Below are 23,020 nucleotides of genomic sequence, written 5' to 3'. Positions count from 1 at the left end.
AGTAAATCCAAGAGTCCATAGGCTGAAATACTCATGTGTTAATTGCTCAAGAAGTGTTGGTGATATAAAACCTGGAGTAGTGTTTGGATTTTTGGAACCTCCAAAGCAGGAGAAAGGGCTGGATTTGCACTGTAAATTATTCACTGTAGCATCAGCACAGCCAAATATTTGCTTATGCTTGAATAATCCTTGAGGAAAGTATTTAAGCAGATACTTGACTTCAGCAAACAGAGTTAGTCACACTTGAAGCTGAATCAGAGCCAGAACTGGTTTTGACTCGAAGGTGAAGTCTTCCTTTCCTGGCTTTTCTCCTGCTTGGAGGGGGCTGTGAGATGGGATCTGGGACTGGGCATAGGGAGGCTGTGGGCTGATACTCACCCTTCCAGGATGTTCCAAGCTACCAGTGGTGATTCCTGAGCTCCTGAGCTGGAGTGCTGGAATTAAAGTTTGTTTTTCTGGTTAAGCCCCAGGTGAGGGTGTTTTCCAGCAGATGTGCCCTACCATGAGAGAGGCTCAGGGCCTGGGTGTGGGAGGGATGAGATTCATCTTTCCAGGAAGTCCTGAGCTCTCAGAGGTCATCCCTGAGCTGGAATTAGGGTTTGGTTTTGTGGTTAAGCCTCAGGTAAGAGTGTCTTCCAGCAGATGTGCCCTGGATGTGCACCCCCAGTGAGAGGGGCTCAGGACTTGCTAATCAGAAGTAACCCCCCTGAGATATTTCATGGAATTAATGGATGTGAATTCCATACCACATGAGGTGACTTGAATGTTGAACAGCATTGTGAGGCAAAACACAGTTTGGGTTTTTTGGTGTGTGTCTGTTCTGTGGTTAAATCATCTTTTAGAAGCTTTTTGTTCGTGCTGGCAATTCAGCAGAATTGTTTGGGTGACAAAAACATTTGGGACACGGTTTTTAATGAACTGTAGTTTTAATCAAGGAACACTGTCAGGCTCTAAAGCAAGTCCCTTTCTTTTCTGGCTTCTGTAAGAGGCTTTTTCCTGCTGTTTAACTGGCATTTCTAATTTATTATGGCACCAGTTCTCCAGAATAAGCATTTGCACTCCCAGTTTTATATCTACAAACTTTAAGAGAGTTCAGCTGATCAGTAATAATGATGAACTTTATAAAAACACAGGCAACTATAATTTTTTGCTGTGTTAAAGCAATTCAGTTGCATCAACCTTTAAAAAATAAGTACTTTTAAAGATTTATCACAATTGTAGGGTGCAAAGAGCATCCCCACTAAGCAAAATGAGGCACTCCTGACACTTGAAGGAGTTCAGGTTTGTTGTGTAATTAATAGCACAAATATAAATGAGTATTTAATTACTTTTTAATTGCTGAGTTACTCATCCAGCCACAGCAGTTTCTCAGGAACCGTTATTTTTGACAAATATATTAAATAGCAAATATTTGTTTCCATGTCCAATGAATTAATAATGCTCACTTAGTGATTTCTGTTGAATTTTTTCAGGGCTTTGAACCCACTGTAGGAGCAGAAATTGCAAAGTGTTCACCTCCAAGTTGTTTTCAGATTTGCTGCTCGTGGAGAACACTTAGAGAAGTTGTTGCTGGTGGCAGTTTGGGTGGTGTGGGCACTTCCATAGTCCATGTTTCCTATGGAATTGGGTGTGGATGTGGCAGTTCTGTTGTGAGGGAGCCAGTGGCTCTGGCTTGTGGCAAGCCTGGCCCAAAATTTAGATTTTCTTTTTTTTTTTTCCTCCCCGTTGAATTCTTTCAAGTAGTCAAGAAAGATGTGGAGCTGCTGGAACGAGTCCAGAGGACTGGACTGCTCTGAGGGCTGGAGCCCCTCTGCTCTGGAGCCAGGCTGGGAGAGCTGGGGGTGTTCACCTGGAGAAGAGAAGGATCCAGGGAGAGCTCAGAGCCCCTTCCAGAGCTCCAGGAGAGCTGGAGAGGGATTTGGGACAAGGGATGGAGGGACAGGACACAGGGAATGGCTTCCCACTGCCAGAGGACAGGGATAGATGGGATACTGGGAAGGAATTCCTGGCTGAGAGGGTGGGCAGGCCCTGGCACAGGGTGCCCAGAGAATGGTTAGTTCTTTTGACCAAGACCATGTTCCTCCCTGCTCCAGCTTCTAATAAATGCAAAGTTTTAAATCCTGTAATGAAACCAGGTCTAAAAGTAAATAATTATTGGAAGTTACTGCCATATTATTCTTTCTCCAAATACATTCAAAGTTCTTGGATGTAATAACTCATATTTAGATTGGTTTTGTTTTTAATTTACCTTCATAATCTATTAAAATTTAAAATTAGAATATTTTTCAGGACAATACTGACTCTGGTAGACATTTTGTGTGCTTTTACTTTACAGATCTTCCTTCTGTCATCAATTCATAGTTGTTCCTTGCCCTGTCTGGAGTTCAACCTTATTTCTTAGAGGCTGTCAACCTTTTGGCACTTTGTGGTAAATTGTGATTTGTTCTGAGCTATTTCCAAGTTAGTAGAATCATTTGAACTTAATGGTCTCATTTTCTGTACTTTATACTCCTGGCTTTTGGGGGGAGTTTGGTTGTTTTTTTGGTTTGTTTTGGTGGGGTGTTTTGGGTTTTTTTGGGGGGGACGGTTGTTTCTTTTGTTTGGTGTTTTTTGTGGGTTTTTTTTGTTGTTCTTTTGTTGTTTTTTTTTTTTCCTCTGGTAAAAATTGAAGGAAAAAACCAGGATTTTTCTTCTGTTGTAGTTCAGTTGCATAGAGAGTTGCTTATTCTGGGAGCAGCAGTATTGCTATCCTTGTGGTTTAACTTGACATTTCATCAAAATCAAAAATAAATCTGTCAAGATTCCATCCTAAAAATCTCTCAGGAGCAGACTCCACTCAAGGGTGTCAGCTGAGCTCTGAATAACTTTCTAAAATAGAACATTGTGATTGGAGAGCTGGATTTATTTTATTTTTCAAGGTTGTAAAATCAAATATCAGAGGCCTCAGAAGTGAGTTTGTGCACTTCTCTTTAGGTCTGATAACACCTAAAACCTGTGCTTGAATGGGATATTCCTTAGACTGACCTGAAGACACCAAGAGTCTCCTGAACTTCCGAATTCTGGGATTTTAGGTGTAAAAGGTTGGAGGCAAATACCACCTAATGGAATAACACTGCCTAAAGTGAAAAAGCAGCTGAGCCCAGTTCTTTCTGGAACTTTTGTTAACAGGGGAGGAAATAGTCATGAAATAGTGAGAAGCTCCCATCCTCAAAATTCCCAGGAGGTTTGATAATGATGATTAATTGGAATCTATTTAGATAATGTGGAAACAGCCTTGATTTCCAAGTAGTCAGCAGGAATATATCATGGTAAAAGTAATTTTGGGTCTTTTTCTGAAGGTGCTGAGTGGAAGTTTGGATGACAGTAACCAAATGAGCATTTTGGGAAAGAGCAGGGAGGGAAAAGGCCCTTTTGAGCAATTCTGGTCTCCTCTCACATAAGAATAATAGCTCCTTTGGGAAGAGCCTGGAAGTCTCCTTTGAGCTGTCTCTAACTTCCTGTTTTGTCACAAATTCCCATTTGAGCTGTCAGGGCTGCTCTCTCCTTTCTAAAGTTGTTCCCTACAATTCCCTGAAAGAAGCTGTTAGTGAGGAGAGGGGAGCTGGGTCTCCTCCCTCAGGGAATAGGTGAGAGGATGAGAGGAAACAGCTTCAAGTTGTGCTGGGGAAGGTTCTTCATGGAAAGGGTTGTAAAGCACTGGAAGGGGCTGCCCCAGGGCAGTGGTGGCATGTGTGGATGTGGCCTTTGAGGACATGGGTTAGTGGTGACCATGGTGCTGGTTGGACTTAATGACCTGAATGGTCTTTTCCAACCTTAAGAATTCTGTGACTCCACAATTCCCTGCTGGAATTTGAATAGAAACAGCTGTAGAGGGGTTAGGAAAGAGAAGGAGGAGAGAGGAGGAAGGAGGGTGCTTTGCATGGCTTGAATTCCTGCGTTCTGTGACCTGGAGCTGCTCTGTCAAGACAAACATTGGTCCGAAATGGAAATGAACAATCCCATGAGATCTGTGCTGGGGCTTCACTTGTCTGATGGCCAACTGAAGTTCTTCCTGGAATTGCTGCTTGTTGCAGCCTGCACCAACCTCCTGCTGCTGGACAGGTTGGGAAGGGTCCAACCTGAGGAGAGGTGGAGCTTGGAAAGGCCCCTCTCCATTCTTAAGCCCCAGATGAGAAGTGGAGTAATATATGCAGTGTAGAATTTGAAATTATTTTTCTGCTGCACTTTATTTCTCCAGAATGTTGGTACTAAAATCCAATAAAGTCACCTGCAACCCACGGCTTTTACAATGGGAAAAGGAGCTGTGCTGGGTGTGAGGGAGCCTCATAAATCACAGGATAGAATAATTGAATTTGGGAAAAACCTCTGATGTCCTAGAGATTCCACCCATGTGAGCTGTCCTGCAAGCAAACTATATATATATATATATATATATATTTAATATATATTGTCAACAACCTAGGAATTTTAAATACTTGAGTAAATATGAGCCACTCAGTGTGGTTTATTACATTTCTCTACTAGCTCTCCTTCTCCTGTGGGAAAAACCCCACAGGTTTTCCTTGAAAACTCTTGGCACACAATTGTTTACAAGTTTGTTTGATTTTTAATAAATGCAGCTGGTTTTTTATACAATAACTTGGTTTATATTGCTGAAAATGTCTTCATTCCTTTATCTCAAACTTTTTTTTTTTAGTTTGAAGGAATATTTTAAAATAATTCAGTTCTGGCCTGCAGAATTGTGCTAATTGTTTTTATTGGAACTATGAGCCAGAGCTTTTTTTAACTTTCTAATGTTCCACACTCTAGGTATGCTCTGGAGTTCAGCCAGACCCGTCTTGGGGATTTTAGTGGGGGATTTTTTGGTTTTTTGAGTGGTTTTTGTTTGTTTTGGAGGTCTAAGGGGGAAGGGAAGGGAGAGGGTTCTGGAGTTTTGTTTTGGGTTTTTGTTTTTCTTGGGTGGTTTCTTCATTTCTTTGTTTTGTTTTTGTTTGCTTGCTTTTTGGCTTTTTATTTTGTGGATTTTTGGTGAGTTTTTGTTGTTGTTTTTGTTTGTTTTGGTTTTTGTTTTTTTTTGTTTGTTTGTTTGGTTTTTTGTTTATTTTGTTTGTTCTTTGTTTTTTAATTTTACTTTTTTGGTTGTGGGGGCTTTTTGGTCTGGTGTTGGTAGCGTTTTTCTCATTTTCCTGGACACAACCCAACAACCTGTGTCCTTAAAGAAGACCAACCTCAGGGACCATTCCCATTTTTCTTAGGCAATGCCTTTGAATCCTAGGTCACTCTAGCCTTTTGCAGTGAACCCTCAATTTAATCAGACCAATTTATTTGCTAAAGTTGCTTCTCCAAAATGCTTGAAATTAGGAAGGATAACACAAATACTTTATTGCAGAGAAATTATGGAAATCAGACCTGGTTTAGGCCAGAACCTTGCATTTTCTTGAGCTGGAGGGCTGTGCATGCACAGTTATCGAGTTAATGAGTACGTACATCTTGATTCATGCTAATAGGCTTCTTCTTCCTTATTTTATGTATTTTTTGTGACTGAAACAATGCCATGCTCTTAGAGACTGCATATCCCCTATGTAGTTACCTGTGAAAGAGTTTGTAGTGGTTCAGCTTTGTGTAGGTTGAGTAATAAGTGTGTCAAATCCCTCTTTTCCAGCTCTGCCTTGAGTGAAGTTTGACGGAAAATGGTCCAGCAGCTTTGTCTCTGGAAATGGTTCACAGTGGGGGCGGCACTCGCTGCTGTCCTGGCATGGGCTCTGGCCCAGAATGATGAAGGTAAGGGTTTGGCTGATGGGGTGTAGCTGTGGGAGGGCTGGGATGCCTCTGGAATTTCATTGGAATGTTATTTCCCCCCCAGTTATTACTTGAAGAAGTAGTTTGGTAGGAAAAGAGGTTGCAAGAAAGAAAGGTCTGAGTGTGTTTTGTGTTTCATGTCTTCAGCATCTACTGACGATTGCATATTCTGAAGCTGTTGATTTACCAGGCAAGATAAAATCTTAAGTTATGATTATTCAGTGTTGGACTCGAGCATAAAATTGGTTTTGTCTTACTCATTGTGCAGGCTTTAACTGTAAACTTTACTTTGTTCGTAAATCAGCAGTTGTGATTGGAACAGGAGCTTGAGAGAATTGTTAATGACCAAAAACTTGGGAAAAAATCCACAGTGAGGATTTGCTAGAGAAACAATACTTCAGGAACCCTGAAACATGGCACCAGTAGCTCGTGTTCCTCCTCAGAGCATCTTGTTTGAATTTAATTAAAAGACACCAGAAATATGTCCTGCCAGTGATCTCTGGTAATTAAAAACTACAGCCCTGGATAACTGATTAGGGTTTATTCTTTTGAACAATTTAACAGCACTGAAGGGCAAAGTCTGTCAGAGTTGTTCCTGAATATTCTTGGGAATAATGAGTGGGATAAGTGAAAACAGTGTGGTTTCAGAATGTCTGTAATGAAGTTGCTCATTATCCATGGCACTCCATGTGGGTAAAGCTGTAATTGCACAAATTTATGACTTTGGCATCTGGATTTTGGTTTAGAAACCTCTGTTTTGTCAGTTAGGAAGTAAAGTAATTTTGCTTTCATGGGAAATCTTCAATCCTGCTTGAATTATGCTTTCTTTTTTGCTATCAAGTCAAAAGTCTTCGTTTCTTGCTCTCCTAATTGCTCTCCAAATGTCCTTTTATTCCCTTCCATCCCCCAGCTCAACCCCACTTTATATTTAATGCCCATAATGTACAAGAAAGCTAATTTAATTTTCTCCATTTTTACACCCTGTCATAATCACTGTCACTCCTGACACTGAAGTGGACAAGCTGCTCATATTTCACATATTTGCTCTGTGCTGGCATACAATTAACTGGATTTTAGTAATTTATTGAAGGGGAGGAGTGGGGCCATCAGGCTGGTGAAGGTTGACCTTGGTGGTGGTGATTTGAGGAGGAATGTACTGGGTTGGGTGGAGGAGAGGCAGTGGGATGGCCTCTGGCATGTCCAGCAGTGTGGGAGGACGGGAGAGAAGTGGGAATAATTGTGGGAAGCAAAACAGGATCATGGGACAGTAGGGGGTTGTGGAGAGCCCTCAGGGGAGGCTGGGGAAAAAAGCCAAAAAAAAAAAAGGATCACATTTCCGTGGGATTTTTATTTGTGCTCATGCTGGCAGCGTCACATCTCTCCAAAAAGGCATCTTTGAGGAGAACAAAATGGGGATTTTTGGTTGAGGAGCCATTTCTAGTTAGATTTGATGGTGAAGTGTGCAAAACACAGATGGCCAAGACAGGACAGCAACAGTTCAATCTCCTGAAGGGGAAAAAGGGATCCCTCAGGTTTGCATTTCTGTTCCTTTGTACTCATATGGCAAATTCTCATCTCTCTGTCCTTATCTCAAGATTGTTCAGAATCCTTTTTCTTCCAGGTGATATAGTGGAAGGGAAGGGCCATCACTCTTCAATGGCAGTGTCCTGTGACTGAGTAAACACAGCAACTCCTTTACTTCAAAGTGTTCTAAACATAATTTTGGGGTGGATATTTTTAGCCTGGCTTGTGCCAATTTATGTATCAGAACCACGCTTGATTTTATTCTTGGCAATATTCTCTTATATGGCCTGAATAGGGCAGCTTTGTTAAAGTGAATACAAATTTGCTGCCTGTAGCCAAAATTCTTCTTGCTTTTTCTGGGGAACAGTTCAGAAATGCTGTTTCTTGAGGAATAGGCAGCACCCTGATACAAATTGAACTGATTTCCTCCTCTGCACTGTGCTCAGGAAAGGGTAAATGTAGCTAAAAGCATTTTGGATAAATTTCACAGTGGTGTAATAGAGAAAAAATGAGCTGGAAATGGATTTAAGCCAAGGTGGGGGACTGGTGACTCAGCAGATGGCACCCAGCTAATGAGGCAATGCTTACAGGAATAATTGCTTGGAAATATGTTTCTTACAGCTAAATAGAAAACTCTGTTCAGGCCTGGGCCTGGAGGAGTTCTGATGTGCAGGAACAGAATTTGTAACCTGAAATATAACATAGAAAAGATGTATTCTTCTGGCAGTAGTTATTTCCAACCAGTGTAGTTCTCTTAACAGCAGAATAATAAATAAAAATAAATAAAAAATCATCTCTGGCAGAAATTATGGGCTGTTTCTTTGCACCCAGCATGCCAACCTTCCATTTTCCTGGTGGGAGCTGTGGATATTGATTCAGTTTCTTGCCCCTCTTGCTGCGTTTTGCTTCATTAGCTCATAATTTCTCTGTTTCTCATGTTTTACTTGACCTGCCGTGTCACCAAATCCTCCCTAGCCACAGTAATTAATGATGTCCCAAAGTAACTTCATCCAGGAGTGCCTTTTTTCCTGGACTTCAGTAGGAAGTTTCTCCAGGATCCCATCTGCTCCTGATGAAATTCAAGTACTTCCCATCTACTGTAGTCTCTTTGTATTCAAACCCACCCCCCTAATTATTAAAAACCCCAATACTTTTTGTTACAGAGCCATGCCTTTAGTCCTAATTTACTGTTGATGAGCCCATTCAGTGTTTAATTTCAATTCTTTCATCCTATAATCCTTTTGTTCAATCCAGTGGTGCACCAAAATAAATGTTAGGCTTAAGTGTGGATGGGGGATATTGTGAGTATTTTTGGTTTGGTTTTCTGAAAGAAAGAGATTTGGCTTTACAATTCCTGCTGTCGTTTCTCTTCCAAACAGGAGAAATACTGCAAAGGTTGGATTTTTTTCATAATCTTTTAGCTTAAGTAAAAGTAGAAATGACACTTGTAGCTGTGCAATGCGTGAAATTAGGTCAGCTGAAATCTCTTTTATTTTTCCAGTGCTGCTCTATTGAATTCAGAGGCAAACTTTGAGGCTAAAGGAATCAGGGAGGAGGAAGGTGGAAACACAGGATCAAATTTCTCCCTTTTTTTCCCTCTCTAATCCAATGTCTATGGCTCAAAGAATAAAATTTAGCAGCAATTTTTGGCCAGCGAAGAAGGCTGCTGAATTCAAAACTCTCTGTACTTTTATGCCAGACCAAACCAATCCAGCAACAATTATTTGCCAATTAACATATTTAATTGCCCAGCATTAAGATTGAGTCCATACCTTTCATGAAAATGCAAATGTGAGCTGGGGGAGGAGAGTGCACATATAATTTATTCTTAACTCTTAAAAGATTAATAGAAGGCAAAAATAATTCTGATCCCTTTTAAAAACTAAAAGCAAATGTGAAGATCCACCCACAAAATTTGCAATGGATCTGTTCTTGGGGTTTTCAGACGCAGTGTAATGGGGCTGTGAGTTGTGGGGATCTGTTTCATACTATGGAATCTTTGAAAGGTTTTTGGAGATTTTGGGGAGGCTGCTTTTAACCTAAAGTTTTTCACTTTTTTATACATGAATGAAAAGAACACTTGAAGGTCCTTATATTTCTCATGATGATTTATAGCTCTAAAAGAAGAATAGTGACAAAAACCCTGAATTCATACACTCAGAGATGAGCCCATCCTGGTCCTTGTAAATTTGGGTTGCATTTGAGGGGCCTCTCCAGGGGCAGGAGGGGGAGGGCTGGGCTTGATGTCACTTGTCCCCCACATTCCCCTGTCCCCCACATTCCTCTCACCCAGGGACCTGTTACACCACCCTGTCACACACCAAAAATGGCAATACTCAAGTCCCACCTGTGTTTGGTGTGGAGCCAATGGAGCCACAGGATCATTTTGGCTGGAAAAGACCTTCAAGAGCAGCTAGTCCAACTATAATACTGGGGATGAGGATTTCTAGAAGCCTCCACTCCAGAAATCTCCTGGAGCTTTTCCATGAAATCATCCCTTCTGACTCACTTGAGGAATAATACTTGTTTATCCCAGAGAAGATGCACACAGGATGTTGGACTTATTTCGCTTGGGATGTATGGCTAAGAAGGAATGCTCTCTTGATTATTTAATGTTGGTTTTTTCAACTCTATTTGGACTTACCATTGTAGTTCTTCCAATCTTCTGGTTTCAGACTCATTTCCTTCCTTTTCCTTCCTTTCTGCTTGACTGTGGAACAAGAGATGAGCCACGGACACCTGCACTGTGGAATATGGATCTCACTGCTGGCTCAGTGGTTTTGTTTTATTCTGAAACAAAATTTCACAAAACTGAGGCTAATCAGACAATTTTCTCATCCAAATATGGATTTCATTTCCTAAGTGTTCAGCAGATGGGTAATTTTTATCAGAATGTAATAAAAAACATTTAAATGTTCTTTGTCGCTACCCTGAGTGGGGGTGACTTTTTAATTAAGTCTTTTTTTCTGTGAAGAAACACAACTTCTCACTTGTGGTGCCAGGACTGTTCAGCCACAAACCCCTTCACCTGTTTTTCAAGGCCCCCTCTATTAGTTAGTGTCTCTATTCAATCTAACAATCTTCTGCTACAAAAATTGAATCACTGAGGAGCCTTACAAATCACCTTAAGAGGCTATTTTAGAAAGAAAATAGTTTCAGATCTTGATCTATTACTGTTGGGCAGGAAATTAACTGGGGAAAATGCATATTTGAGTACCTTGAGCTCATTGATCATTCCTGGAGCCCTGCACTGTACAGATACAGGGAGAGGAGAGAAATGCCACCAGGTTCTTGCCTGGGGGAAAGTGTCTGTTCTTGGGAACAGGAGCCATTTGTGTGTTTTATGGGGACCTGCTGCATTTGGTTGGGAGCTGTGCCATTGATCCTACAGGGAAAAGAGCTCTCCTTGATGTTGTTGAGTTGTAGTGGAGCCATCAAGTTCTTCTGAAGGGTTTAGTTCTTCAAGGTGTCTTTGAGTGCCACCAGCAACACTTTGAGGCAACAGCGGATTAATTTCCCTGTGGTGAAAGGAAAAAAAAAAATTCACAAAATAGGGGCACTGAAACGAGGTTCATCTCAGTTAATGTACAGATTTTACCCTTGGTAGAAGGGACCGATTATCCTGGGGTCTCCCTGTGGCTGTGCTGGGAGGGTTGAGGCAGGAAGCTGCTTCTGGAGAAGGAGAAATCCCAGATCTCAACAGCCTTTGAACCACCAGACTGTGGGATCTGTCTGGGAATGAACCTCTTCCAGGTACTGGACTCCCAAGTTTTTTTCTGCTATGAAGATGAGGAAGGGCCTGGAGCATCTCGGTGCCCAGGAAAGGCTGAGGGAGCTGGGGCTGTTCAGGCTGGAGAGGAGCCCCAGCTGAGAGGGGCCCTCAGCCCTGGGTGTCCCTGTGTGCAGGGAGGGCTCCGAGCAGGGCCCAGGCTCTGCTCCGGGGGCCCAGCAATGGCACCAGAGCCACGGGCAGGGACTGAGCCCAGCAATTCCCCCTGCACAGGAGGCACAACTTCTTCCCTGGCCACTGCCCAGCCCTGAACACATTGCCCACAGAGCCTCTGGGCTCTGCTCCCTGGGGCTGTTCCAGAGCTGTGTGCACACAATGCTGTGCCCTGTGCTCTGGGATGGCCCTGCTGGAGCAGGGAGGTGGCTCCAGGTGCCCTCTGAGCTCCCTTCAGCCTGAGCCAACTTGGGATTCTGTGATTCTCCTACCCATCTGTTGGATTGTCTGGATTTTAGGGTATCAAACATTGATACTCTTTGATTCCCTTAGGTTTTAACTGTCCTGAACCATCTTTTGGTGGGGGAAGGCTGTGAGAACCGAGATGTTAATTTTCCTCCAAGGGCTGGGTTCCTAAAGATGCTACTTACACCTGGGAAGGGAACTCCTGATCCAGGAAAAGCAGAAACCCCCCCTAAAAGTGTCCTGGAACATCTTGTGTTCCCTCTGGAAGGGTCGCTCACACTTTGGGACCTGCAGCTCCAACTCCAGTGATTATTTTAGGGCTGAACTAAAAATCATCAACCACTGTGTGTGAGCAGAGCCACTGCAGCTCTTCAGTCGTGAACTTTGTGGTTTATTCTTCACTCATGAAGACATTTTATATCTCTTCCAAGCAGGATGAAGACTTGCAATGCCACAACCTTTCCTTTCTGTTTTGTCTTTGGCAGAAATACATTCGCAGCTTAGCCAGGCCGCTAGATTTTAGTACTAAGGCAGCTCAGAGAAATGGGCTCTGCTTCTTTACTAGGAAGTCCTGAAATGTAAATATTTTAACTTTGGAGCAAATCAGGCTTTGAAAATCTATTTGAGGGGCAATAGTTTAACTAGTTTGACTTTCAAAGAAGTAAGAGAGATGCTACAACTGTCAGAATTTAAAATCTGTCTCAGTGTCATGTCTTTCATCTCATAGTCCACCAGTCATTTACGTTGCCTGCTCAATTTTAGTTTTTATTGGAAATACTGTATTTGTAGCAACAGTTTGGAAGCACAGAATTCCCGTGTCTTGGTGACATGGAAGGTCAGAAATCTCTTCTTTACCTGCTGCCCCTGTCATGTTGCTTTCTAAACCTCCTTCTCATTTCTCCACGTCTCAGTCTACCACTAAGAATTATTTTCTGAATCCTTATGAGATACTGTCACATGTGGACAGATAAACTGTGATAGAAACAGCCTCCCTCTTACTGTGGTTTTATCTGTTTTTTTATGAGAAGTAGCTGTTTAAAACAAGGCACAGGAGCTTCAGCTTGATCAAGGCTCGGTTTTTGTAGAATTTTATTTTCACATAACAAGACAGACTCAGGGCTCTATCCCTCAGGGCATGGGATCTATGTGCTCTGAATCACTTCAAGTGCTCAGAAACTTCCCTGTTGATCATGATTATGGACTCTTCCTTCAGAAAGCTTTAAACAGGGGTCTGAGTCTTCCAGAGCCTCTGGACAGTATGGACTTCTGCAGGAGAATCTGTGTCCAGTTCTGGGTCCTTCTGGCCAGAGAGCCCTGGAGGGGCTGGAGTGTGTCCAGGGAAGGGAACGGAGCTGGGGAAGGGACTGGAGCCCCAGGAGAGGCTGAGGGAGCTGGGAAAGGGGCTCAGCCTGGAGAAAAGGAGGCTCAGGGGGAACCTTCTGGCTCTGCACAACTCCCTGACAGGAGGGGACAGCCAGGGGGGGTCGGGCTCTGCTGCCAGGGAACAGGGACAGGACAAGGGGAAACGGCCTCAAGCTGTGCCAGGGGAGGCTCAGGTTGGAGAGCAGGAGGAATTTCTGCATGGAAAGGGTGCTCAGGCCTTGTGAGGGGCTGCCCAGGGAGGTTTGGAGTGCCCATCCCTGGAGTTGTCCAAGGAAGGGCTGGAGGTGGCACTCAGTGCTCTGGGCTGGGGACAGAGTGCAGATCAGTGTTGGGCTCAGTGATCCTGGAGGGCTTTTCCAGACTCAGGGATTCTATGATCTCTGCTGTTGCGTGCAGTGGGAGCCACCTCCTGTGTCTGGGCAATAATCATAAGGGCTGAACTCTCCCAGCTCAGTTTAATGCATTCATTTTGCAGTGATCATTTTCACATTAGGGCATCATAATTGCTCAGCTGTCTGTCATTAAACACAGGCAGGACTTTTTCTGACTGAAGTTCATGGAAACTGGGATTTTACATAGAATGCCCATGGTGAGGAAATATCTGGGAATTTGAACTGAAAACCCCAAAACCCCCCAAACCAAACTCTCTTCCCCCTTTACCTTTTCCACAAACATTGCTGTAATTTTTGAATGCTAAGGTGTGATTACTCCCAGCCAAACGCTTTCATCTCTTCTGGAGAATTTCTGTTCGAAGACAGTAATTTTCATTTTCATTTTCTTTTTTTTTTTCCTTTTTTTTTACATGGTGAAATGAAAACTTTTGGGTTAGGTTGGAAAAAATATTAAGAAAAATAAAAACCCTCTATGCTTTGCAGTGTTTATTAGACTGTGTATTGAGGCATGGTGAGTTTTAAATTAGCAGGGAGATGAATAGCTGATATATGTAGGCAGAAATCAAATGTTTAAATAATGCCAAATTATCCTGCTGCACATTGTTAAACATGACTGCAATGGGAAGGGCCAAGGTGGTGGGAAGGAAGCAAGGAAACTGTGTTCTTCAATTGGATTAGAGAGAAATGGGATTTCTCTGCAATTGAAGGCTCAGTGCTAGTCTGAATGATCCTGGAAAGCTGATTTGCACAAGAAGGGGGTTGTGATGTGAGTCTGTGTTTGCCTCCAATATCATTTCAGTTCCCTTTTGTGAATTTAATGGTGCTCCATGATCACATCTCAGTTCAGGAACATCTTAATGGGGTTGAAGTTCAAGAAATTGAAAACTCTTGGACATCTTTGAATGCTCAGAGCAGGAGACCATAGAATACCAGAATTATTTAGGCTGGAAAGGACCTCTAAACCTGGGACTAATCCCCACCTTGTCACCTGCCCAGGGCACTGAGTGCCATATCCAGGCCTTCCTTGGGCAGGGATGGAGACTCCAAACCTCCCCGGGCAGCCCCTGCCATGTCAGACATTTTTTAGTTCTGTACCAGTATATCTTGTTTTAGTCTCTGATTTATAAGATGGTGATGATTTTGCCAGCAATATTGATACAAGATGAAATATTTGATTTATTTTTCCCTTTTAACAAGGTATCTAAAGGGACAGGAGTTAATGATTTGACCTGCTGGGCAATTCTGCCATGGGATAATTTCACACCTTATTTCTAAGCAGAGCTGTTTGAAGGGAATTGTTTGGTCCTAGAGGGGAACACAGAGTGTTAAATAACTTGGGGGCTCCCTCATTTAAACATTTAATTTCATCATCCGGCTGGTCTTAACTTAAACCAAGGTTTCTGGTGTTGCCTGGTGTCACTTTTCTCTATGACCAGTTGGCCAATGCACCCTAATTGTGTTTCTTGAGAAATGGCTAAGCTTTTGATTCAATTCCAGATAACACAGCACAAAAATTGATTACTGCAAAATCACAGGAAATTTTGAAAAACCTTCCAGAAAGAAAATAAAATCAAAGAAAAGAGAGTTTTTTATTCCACATAACGCTGCTGGATGAAAGTTTCTGGTGTTTAAATTCTATTTTCCCATCATCTTACATAGAAACAATGGATTTTACTATTGTTTAATTTTACTAATGTTAAGAGATTTTACTCTTTGGAAAAATTTCTTGACTTCTCAAACTTTCTGTTCCATAAAAAATGGTTGGGATCCTGGCACCTGAGCTATTATAAAGCTCGATGTGCTTTTGTTTTGTTTAGAAAGTGAAGTTTCATATCCTTTACTATTTTTTATTGCAAAACTAATTGCACAAATCTGGGCAGTGTTCTTTGTGACTTTGTGACAATTTGAAGGGTTTTGTGCTACATATAAAACAAAAGAGACATTTTGTGGAGAGGGACTTTTCTTGAGGATGTGGAGTGACAGGAAAAAGGGGAATGGTTTTAAGCTGAAGGAGAGCAGGGTCAGATGGGATATTGGGCAGGAATTGTTCCCTAGGAGGGTGGTGGGGCCCTGGCACAGGGTGCCCAGAGAAGCTGTGGCTGCTCCTGGATCCCTGGAAGTGTCCAAGGCCAGGTTGGACTTTGGGGCTTGGAGCAGCCTGGGCTAGTGGAAGGTGTCCCTGCCCATGGTACAGGGTTAAACTAAATAGCCTTTAAAAAGTCCCTTTTTACTCAAATTATTCTATGATTCTGTGCAGTTACTCTGCTGTTATGCACAGAAGCATAAAAGAAGTAGGTTCTTCAGTTCTTTGGGGTGTTTCTACAATTTATTTTGGATTTTTTTATTGTTGCTTTTGTATTCATAGAAAATATACAGAGAACTCCAAGTTAATGCGCCTAATCCATCTATCAGACAAAAGCCTCTTCTTCTCACTCTGTAGCGCTGTGCTCCACAGAATTCGCTACTGCCTCATTTAATGGAACTGGGATAGATTTCCTACAAGGACAAAGTTACTTTGTGAGTGTCTCATAAAAATCAGATCTTATAGAATATGGTGTTTCAGTGAAGGGGAAACTATAAACAAAATCTCTCTCAGCAAAGCCAGCAAAATAACATCTCTGAGTGATTGATGGCTGCTGTGGAAATAAATTCAAGGCTGTGAAAATTTCCAACAGTTGCATATGTTAGAAAACATAAGATATATGGGATGTTTTAGTACAAATTATGTGCAAGTGCATTTTTTGTATTATTTATAAAAGAAAAAAAATCCCCCGAAATCCCCCCACTCAAAAAAAAACCCCAAACCCCCAAAAAACTAAAACAACAACAAAACCAAAGAACAACAACAAAACACACACACACAAAAAAAAACAACCAAAAAAATAAACCCCGTAAAGGGTCGAACTGTAACTCACAGAATGGGCCACAATGTCCAACCTGGCCTTGGACACTCCCAGGGATCCAGGGGCAGCCACAGCTTCTCTGGGCACCCTGTGCCAGGACCTCCCCATCCCTCCAGGGAACAATTCCTTCCCAATATCCCATCTGACCCTGACCTCTGGCAGTGGGAAGCCATTCCCTGTGTCCTGTCCCTCCATCCCTTGCCCCAAGTCCCTCTTCAGCTCTCCTGGAGCCCCTTTAGGCACTGGCAGGGGCTTTGAGGTCTCCCTGGATCCTTTTCTTCTCCAGGTGAACACCCCCTGCACGCTCAGCCTTTTCTCCCAGCAGAGCTGCTCCATCCCTCTGATCATCCTGGTACCTCCTTTGGGGTCTCTCCAGCAGCTCCAGGTCCCTCCTGTTCTGGGCACTGGAGCTGAGAGCAGGTGGTGTCTGTACTCTGTAGGTGTGGTCTCTACTGCAGAACACATCCTGCTTCTTCATGTGCTATGTTGTGTGGCTTGGAAACAGTTTTTCTTCAGAAATGCTCTGGAATAATTTCTGGGTGAACAGTAAAAAAATTGAAATTATTTAAAAATTAATATTATAGTTAAGAAGTAAATGAGGAATGCCCTGACCCTGGGCTCCCAATGACATCGAGGGTCCTGTGGCCACTGAAAACAGATGTGGCCGTTTTTGCATTTGCTCTTTGCAGTCTCTCAAAGGTTCCACCATTGGTGTCCATCTCTCAAACCTGCAGGAAAGCAAGATTATTTTTCATTTAATGAGCTCGAGCACATGAGCAATTAAGAAGGTGTAATCAAATGGAGCTAATCAGGATGACACAGCCTCTGGAATGCTGCTTCAGTCAACTGCTCCTCCTATCTCCAGTTTGATCTGTTTAGGTAAGAAAATCGATGGGGAGAGTGGCACAGGCAGCGGTTTTCCAGCTTCAGGGGCTGAGCACTTTGGTTTCCAAGACTTGGTGTTTTTATTCTGCTCAGGAGATTGTGATTAACAGGTGAGGAGAGGCTCTGCTTGTGCAAGAAACCTAATGGTACCAGGGTATTTTAAATATCATTGAACTGCTCAGTATCCAAACTTCTTCCACATAATCAGCTCCACATAATCACTGATCCCACTCTTGTCTGCTAATTAAAATAGTAATGAACAAACTGCCAGGGAAAGGCAAACTCTGAATGGCTTCAGATAAACAACTGGTTTCTTCTTTATCCAGAATTAAACCCATCATGAACCAGAATCTTGCCCCCAACCAAAACTTAATTTTAAACTTAAAGAACATGAACAATCACACATCGAAAATGATAAAGAACTCCCAGAGCTGTGCTCAGTTGTTTTCTCACCAGCCCTGTGGGTAGAACCTTTGTATAATTAAATACTGGAGGTCTGCAAAGAAAATACCTTATCTGCTTGTTCTTCCCATGTAATCAATGGCTTGGGATTTATTGTGCAGCTGGCTAATACAAAATTAATCAAGCTCTCCATTTCAGCCAGCCTGGAGCCAGAGCAGAGGCTGAGAAGCTCCGTGTCAGGTGTGCTGCCTCTTTATCAGTGTCTATGGGTGAGATAAAATCAAAAAATAGGACTTCAAAAACTGAAAGGAATTAGGAGGGGAAGAGTTTGGGCATTACTGAATGCTAAGAAGACTTTAAATCCTACAGAAATACCCATGCAATTGCTGTCTCATCTGCAGGATTATCTCCTATGCTATTTCTGAGGGGAAAACCTTACAGGAAGGATTTGAAAGCTGCCCTGAATACTTTTATTTCCAGCTATTAGAAATGAAACTGAGCCTAGCTTTAGGCATCACTTTGTCTTCTTGCTGGTGGCTTCTCTGTAGCCTGTTGGTCCAAATTACTCATGTATTTTTATAAATCATAATTTGTACAACTAAGAAAAAACACATTCTTTTTGCTGCCCATCCTTGCTGATGGAAAACTTCCCTGGATGTGCACCTGTATTAGGCTGACCTGGCAAGGACACCTCCTAATCCTGTCCTTTCCAGGCAGGTGCTGCTTGGAGAAGGATTTTATGTGTCCTTAGATCTTTAGAAGGATCACTGGTACGCTGAGGTTGAGATTCCTTTGGCATTTCCCATTTTCCATGGAGCCAAAACACTGAGCAGAGTTGTATCCTTACCAGGAGAGAGGATCAGTCTTAATTTCTGCCAGTAAATATCCTCCTTTACTATTATTCATTTTTTTCCATTTGATTGTCTTTGCAACGAGGAGCTGAGTTGCATTTTATGCTAATTTACATGTGTAAATTAAAATAAAATTAATGTACATAGGTAAACAAACACAAAATGCAAGTTCAGCTTCTTGCCAGCATCAGGAGCAGAATTTATGATTTTCTTCTGCCATTTCAGGGAGTCATTGAGGTTGGAAAAGCCCTCTAAGACAAGGGAGTCCAAGCTGTGCCCAGTCCCCACCTTGTCACGAGCCCAGAATGCTGAGTGCCACATCCAGGCCTTCCTTGGACGCCTCCAGGGATGGGGGCTCTACTGCTGCCTTTTAGGGAATGATATTTTTTTCCTGCCTTCAATTCTCACGAGAGTGGAGCCAGACAGAGAGATTTTGATGGTAATCAGGATGTCCTGTAAGGTGTTTATTTTTGAAAGTATTTTCTAAGGTGGTAAAACTGGAGAAGTAAATATTTTCAGGCTCTGAAGTCAATATTGAAGGAATATGAAATGTCTTTTCCAATGTAGCAGAAATCCAGCAACTCTGTCCTTGCAATTTATCAATTGGTTGATGATAAAGGTTTCAGACAGCAGATGAACCATACTTACACTTCATTTTCATGACGTTATTAAAGAAAAAATAAGCCACAAAAAAATCATCCCGACTAAAGTTTCTGGAAGTAGTATTTTAGTGTTTAGAGGCTGGAGAGTCCACACAGCAGCAGGCGTGATAGGACAAGGGGGAACGGCTTCCCACTGCCAGAGGGCAGGGATAGATGGGATATTGGAAAGGAATTGTTCCCTGGGAGGGTGGGCAGGCCCTGGCACAGGGTGCCCAGAGAAGCTGTGGCTGCCCCTGTATCCCTGGAAGTGTCCAAGGCCAGACTGGACAGGGCTTGGAGCAGCCTGGGATAGTGGAAGGTGTCCTTGCCCTGGCACTGGATGGGCTTTACAGTCCCTTCCAACCCAAACAAGTCTGGGATTCCATAATCAGCCTCTCTGATTTTAACATCACTTTTTGGGAATCCTCTCCAGATGGATGCTTGGGACCACTGTGAGCTGACAGGTGCTGAGTCCAACAGTCCTTTGTCCCATCCCATAATTCCTCCCTCACAGAGTTGCTTTACCAAGGAGATACCTGTGAACCTTCCATTCATTAAAATAAATCCTGAATTGGTTCAAAGGCAAACAAAGAATAAGAAGATTGTGGCAGGAGTAAGAGAGGATGCCAGAGATCTGTTCTTCCATCTCAGGATGTGGTTTGCTTGTTAAATAGGTACCTAAGGAAAAAAAAAAAAAAGGTGTAAGTTCCCCCTTCGTGCTTTTCTTCAAATTAAATTTGAAGACAGTTCTGACTTTGCATTCCTCCTTTCTCCTTTCTCACCTGCTTTTTTGGGGGGTTGTGTTGTGTTGGGTTGGGTTGGGGTTTTTTTGCAAACTGGGAGATATTTTGTGAATTTACCTGAAAACGTGAATGATAAACTGTGGGACAGGAAGCCAAAGCACATGTCCTCTAACACATTGTGGACTGGGAACAATTTTAATTATAAAATTAAGATAACCTTGGGTTTTACTCAACAAATGAGGTCTCCAAAGTGTGCAGCTCACCAGGAGAGCCACAAATAACTCTCTGTAGCTCTCCAGCACTGAAGTCCTCATTGTTTTCCTAATTAAATCAGGCTGTTTGAACACAGGCTGGCTCTAGGATGGTCAGAAAGCAGCTCAGACTTCAATTTCTGAAGCTATTGGACCATAGTTAATTAACAGACACATCCAAGGGTGACACTTCTTGTGAACTCTCCTTATTCCGGGTTATTCACGGATGGGGGACATGAAAAGGCTGGGATTCAGGAGCTGCACAATGTCTTAGGTGCCTTCACCTTTTTTGAGGGGGAGAAAGGATCTTCTTCTGTGAATTTGGAGCCTGTTTTCCTCTCACACCTTTGCACCTTGGGAGGGCAGCACTTTCCATGTCCTTGGCTGAGTAACTTTTCCATCCCTGGCTTTGTGTCAACATCCTCTGTGCAAAATGAAGTAACTTTATGAAGCCACAGGAACTCCATTGTAAATAGGAAGTTAATTCTGAGCAATTTCCTGGATTCTGCCACTGCATGTCTGCCTGGAAATGGGCTTAAACCCAGTATTTTGGCCCTTTTGGGGCTTTTTTGGTTGCTAATTTTGGATATTTAAAATCTATAAGCCTTTCCAAAGCACAACACCCTGTCCTACCCCATGACAGAATTCAGTGGGAATTAAATCATGGTTTAGTTAAGATACAGTATCAAGGTCCAGCCTTTAAACATCCAGGTGAGTCCTCAGTGGTTGTTCCTGCAGGGATGGAATGGAGAATTCCCTGTTTTCTGGTGGATAATTCAGGGCAGTCCCATGACTGTAGGATGTATTCCTCCAGAACAGGGTTGCATTTTTGGGGAAAGACAGAGAAAATTCCATTGTTGTAATTGAGGTGCACTTGTGCCAATCTGTTTGTCTGGGGTTTTTTAGCAGTGTCTTAGGGAGAGTTTGAGGAGCTGAGGGAATTGAGTGTCTTTTAAGACAAGGGGATATCTTGGGATGGCAAAGCCACATCCTCTCCTTCTGCCACTGCTGCTTGAGGTCCTGATTAAATTATGGGAAGGTGTTGATCAACACTGCCTTCATTAGAGATGTCAGGAGAGCACTATTTATAGGCACAATATGTAAATCTCCTAATATATGTGGTTAATTCCCTGGAACACAAACAATCCTAGGAGCAGCAGCTTAATTAGCACCCATTTTCCTGTGTTACCTGCTGGAGAATGGCACCAAGGGGAAGGTTCTGGAATTATTGGAATATTTATAGCCTGGGAGAGGTTACTTCAGAGGAGCAAAATTAATTGTTCTACCAGACACTGACAACTTGATTAATTTTTTTTAAATAGCATGTGGATGTTGCTAATTTTTTAGGTTGAGGGGACCCAAGGTTGGAGGTTTCATGTTTATGTAATTCTTTTCTATCCCAATTTATAAAGTGCTGCTTTTTAAAGGAAGCCACTGAAATCACAGCCTCAAAAATACATTCAATGGTATTCACATGGTATTGAAATATTCTAAAATCTGGCACCTGTTTTTATAGAGAATCATATTCCTGTATTCAAATCAAAATTCCATGGAGTTTTTTCCCTAAAATTAATTTAAAAATTACTTTTAATATTTCTTTCTCTTAACTTGGCCCATCTCCTTCAGTTCTGTGGAACACAAACTGAGGTTTTCCCGTGCCTTTTGTGGACATATAAAAGTCTGGACTGAAAAAGGAAAAACTCTTTAGGGCAAGATGAGAAGTTTGATTATTAAATATGATTTTCAACCTCAATATTTAACCTAAGATGTAAAACTTACAAATTTACCCTTTAGGAACAGGACAAAGGTGAATATTATTGGCTCACCTCATTCTTGAGGTAATAAATGTCAGTTTATTTGATTTTAAAGAAATTTCAACAATATGAAACGTTAGGAATATCTCCAATTGCTTCTCTCAAGTTGCTTTTACTACTGGTACTACAGAAGTCAGCATTTATGTTAAAAGTTGCTTATAGTACCAAGAATGAGTTGAAGTTCCAATATAAAAAATTTTTCATCCTCCTCTATGAGAGGAGGAATAATAGGAAAAACAGGCATAATAGGAAAAATGCAGTCCCAACAAACATTGAAAATAAGATGAAATTTGAATGCTGAGGGCATAGGAATGGTTAAAAGCAGGTTTAATCAACTTTTGAAAGCACTTCTGAAGATATTGCAGCTTCTCTTGACTCATCCAGTGCTTTTTAATGCTCTTAAAAATTACTTTTGGTAATGGTAATTTTAGCTGCTGCTTGGTATAGTATCATGTTTTTATATGCTTTATAGTGTTTTCAGGCACAAGTATGATTTTAAAGACTCCTGTCAACTCCAAAACTGCCTGTGAAATGGGGAGTCATTTCAATCTAAAAGCACAATGTCTGAACGAGGGATAGCTCTGCATTCTTCTCGAGCTGTAAAAATAAAATAGCAATGCACAGCACTGGCAGGGCAATTTGCACGTCTCAAATCCTTTAGAGATACTGTATCTGTAAATTAAAAAAAAAAAAAAATGGTGGAAGAATGGCAGAATAAAGCCACAAAATAAATTGGCTGATTAGACTGCATGTCCTGAAATGGAATGGGAGCTTTATGTAATGGTCTTTATTTGCTTTTTGTCCTTTTGGCACTGGATTGTGCCCCAGCCTCACTTTTTGTCCAGTTCAAACCAAACCCAACCCCAAATTCACCTCTCCCTCGATCCTTGGAATGCCTGAGCTCCAAATTTTAGAGCAGGGCTTAACTCTAATCAAAGCACACAAACTCTAGAGGTTTAAGCAGGATCTCAAATGGGTCTGAATCAAGTTCAGGTTCGCTGGAGTGCCTTCCCAGACTTTCCAATTAGGGATTTCTCTCAGGAAGAGCTGAAAATAGTCTGTGAAAGCCCTTCTTATGCATTTTCAATGCAGAGCCATGGCAGCACAAGCCAGCTAATGTAAAAGGTTATGCCAAGCTCCTCCTAAATTGCCCAGCTGTGGAGCTGAATGCCCACACAGGAAACAAGGCGGGGCATTTTCCCCTGAATGGGGTTGCTTAATTACTCAGTTTAAATGTATGGCT

At 42.1% G+C, this 23,020-nt stretch overlaps 1 protein-coding gene across 21 annotated transcripts in view; it reads left to right on the top strand.

The window, feature by feature from the left end:
* Positions 1-23,020, top strand: part of PCDH15 (protocadherin related 15) — a 643,743-nt gene that overhangs the window by 371,065 nt on the left and 249,658 nt on the right. For 19 of the 21 annotated variants that reach the window (XM_088168755.1, XM_088168758.1, XM_088168745.1 and 16 more), the window contains one exon: positions 5,663-5,781. The exons of 1 other annotated variant lie outside the window; for it this stretch is intronic. In XM_088168755.1, coding sequence (XP_088024881.1) covers positions 5,691-5,781 — 91 coding nt within the window. In that variant the 5' untranslated portion in view covers positions 5,663-5,690. Of the gene's footprint in view, positions 1-5,662; positions 5,782-17,005; positions 17,070-23,020 lie in introns of those variants that run through there. One more of the 21 variants, XM_088168753.1, reaches the window with a different exon arrangement.

This window comes from Sturnus vulgaris, chromosome 8, assembly GCF_052056855.1.
Source record: "Sturnus vulgaris isolate bStuVul1 chromosome 8, bStuVul1.hap1, whole genome shotgun sequence".
Taxonomy (NCBI): Eukaryota; Metazoa; Chordata; class Aves; order Passeriformes; family Sturnidae; genus Sturnus; species Sturnus vulgaris.
This window is presented reverse-complemented; position numbering and strand designations above follow the sequence as displayed.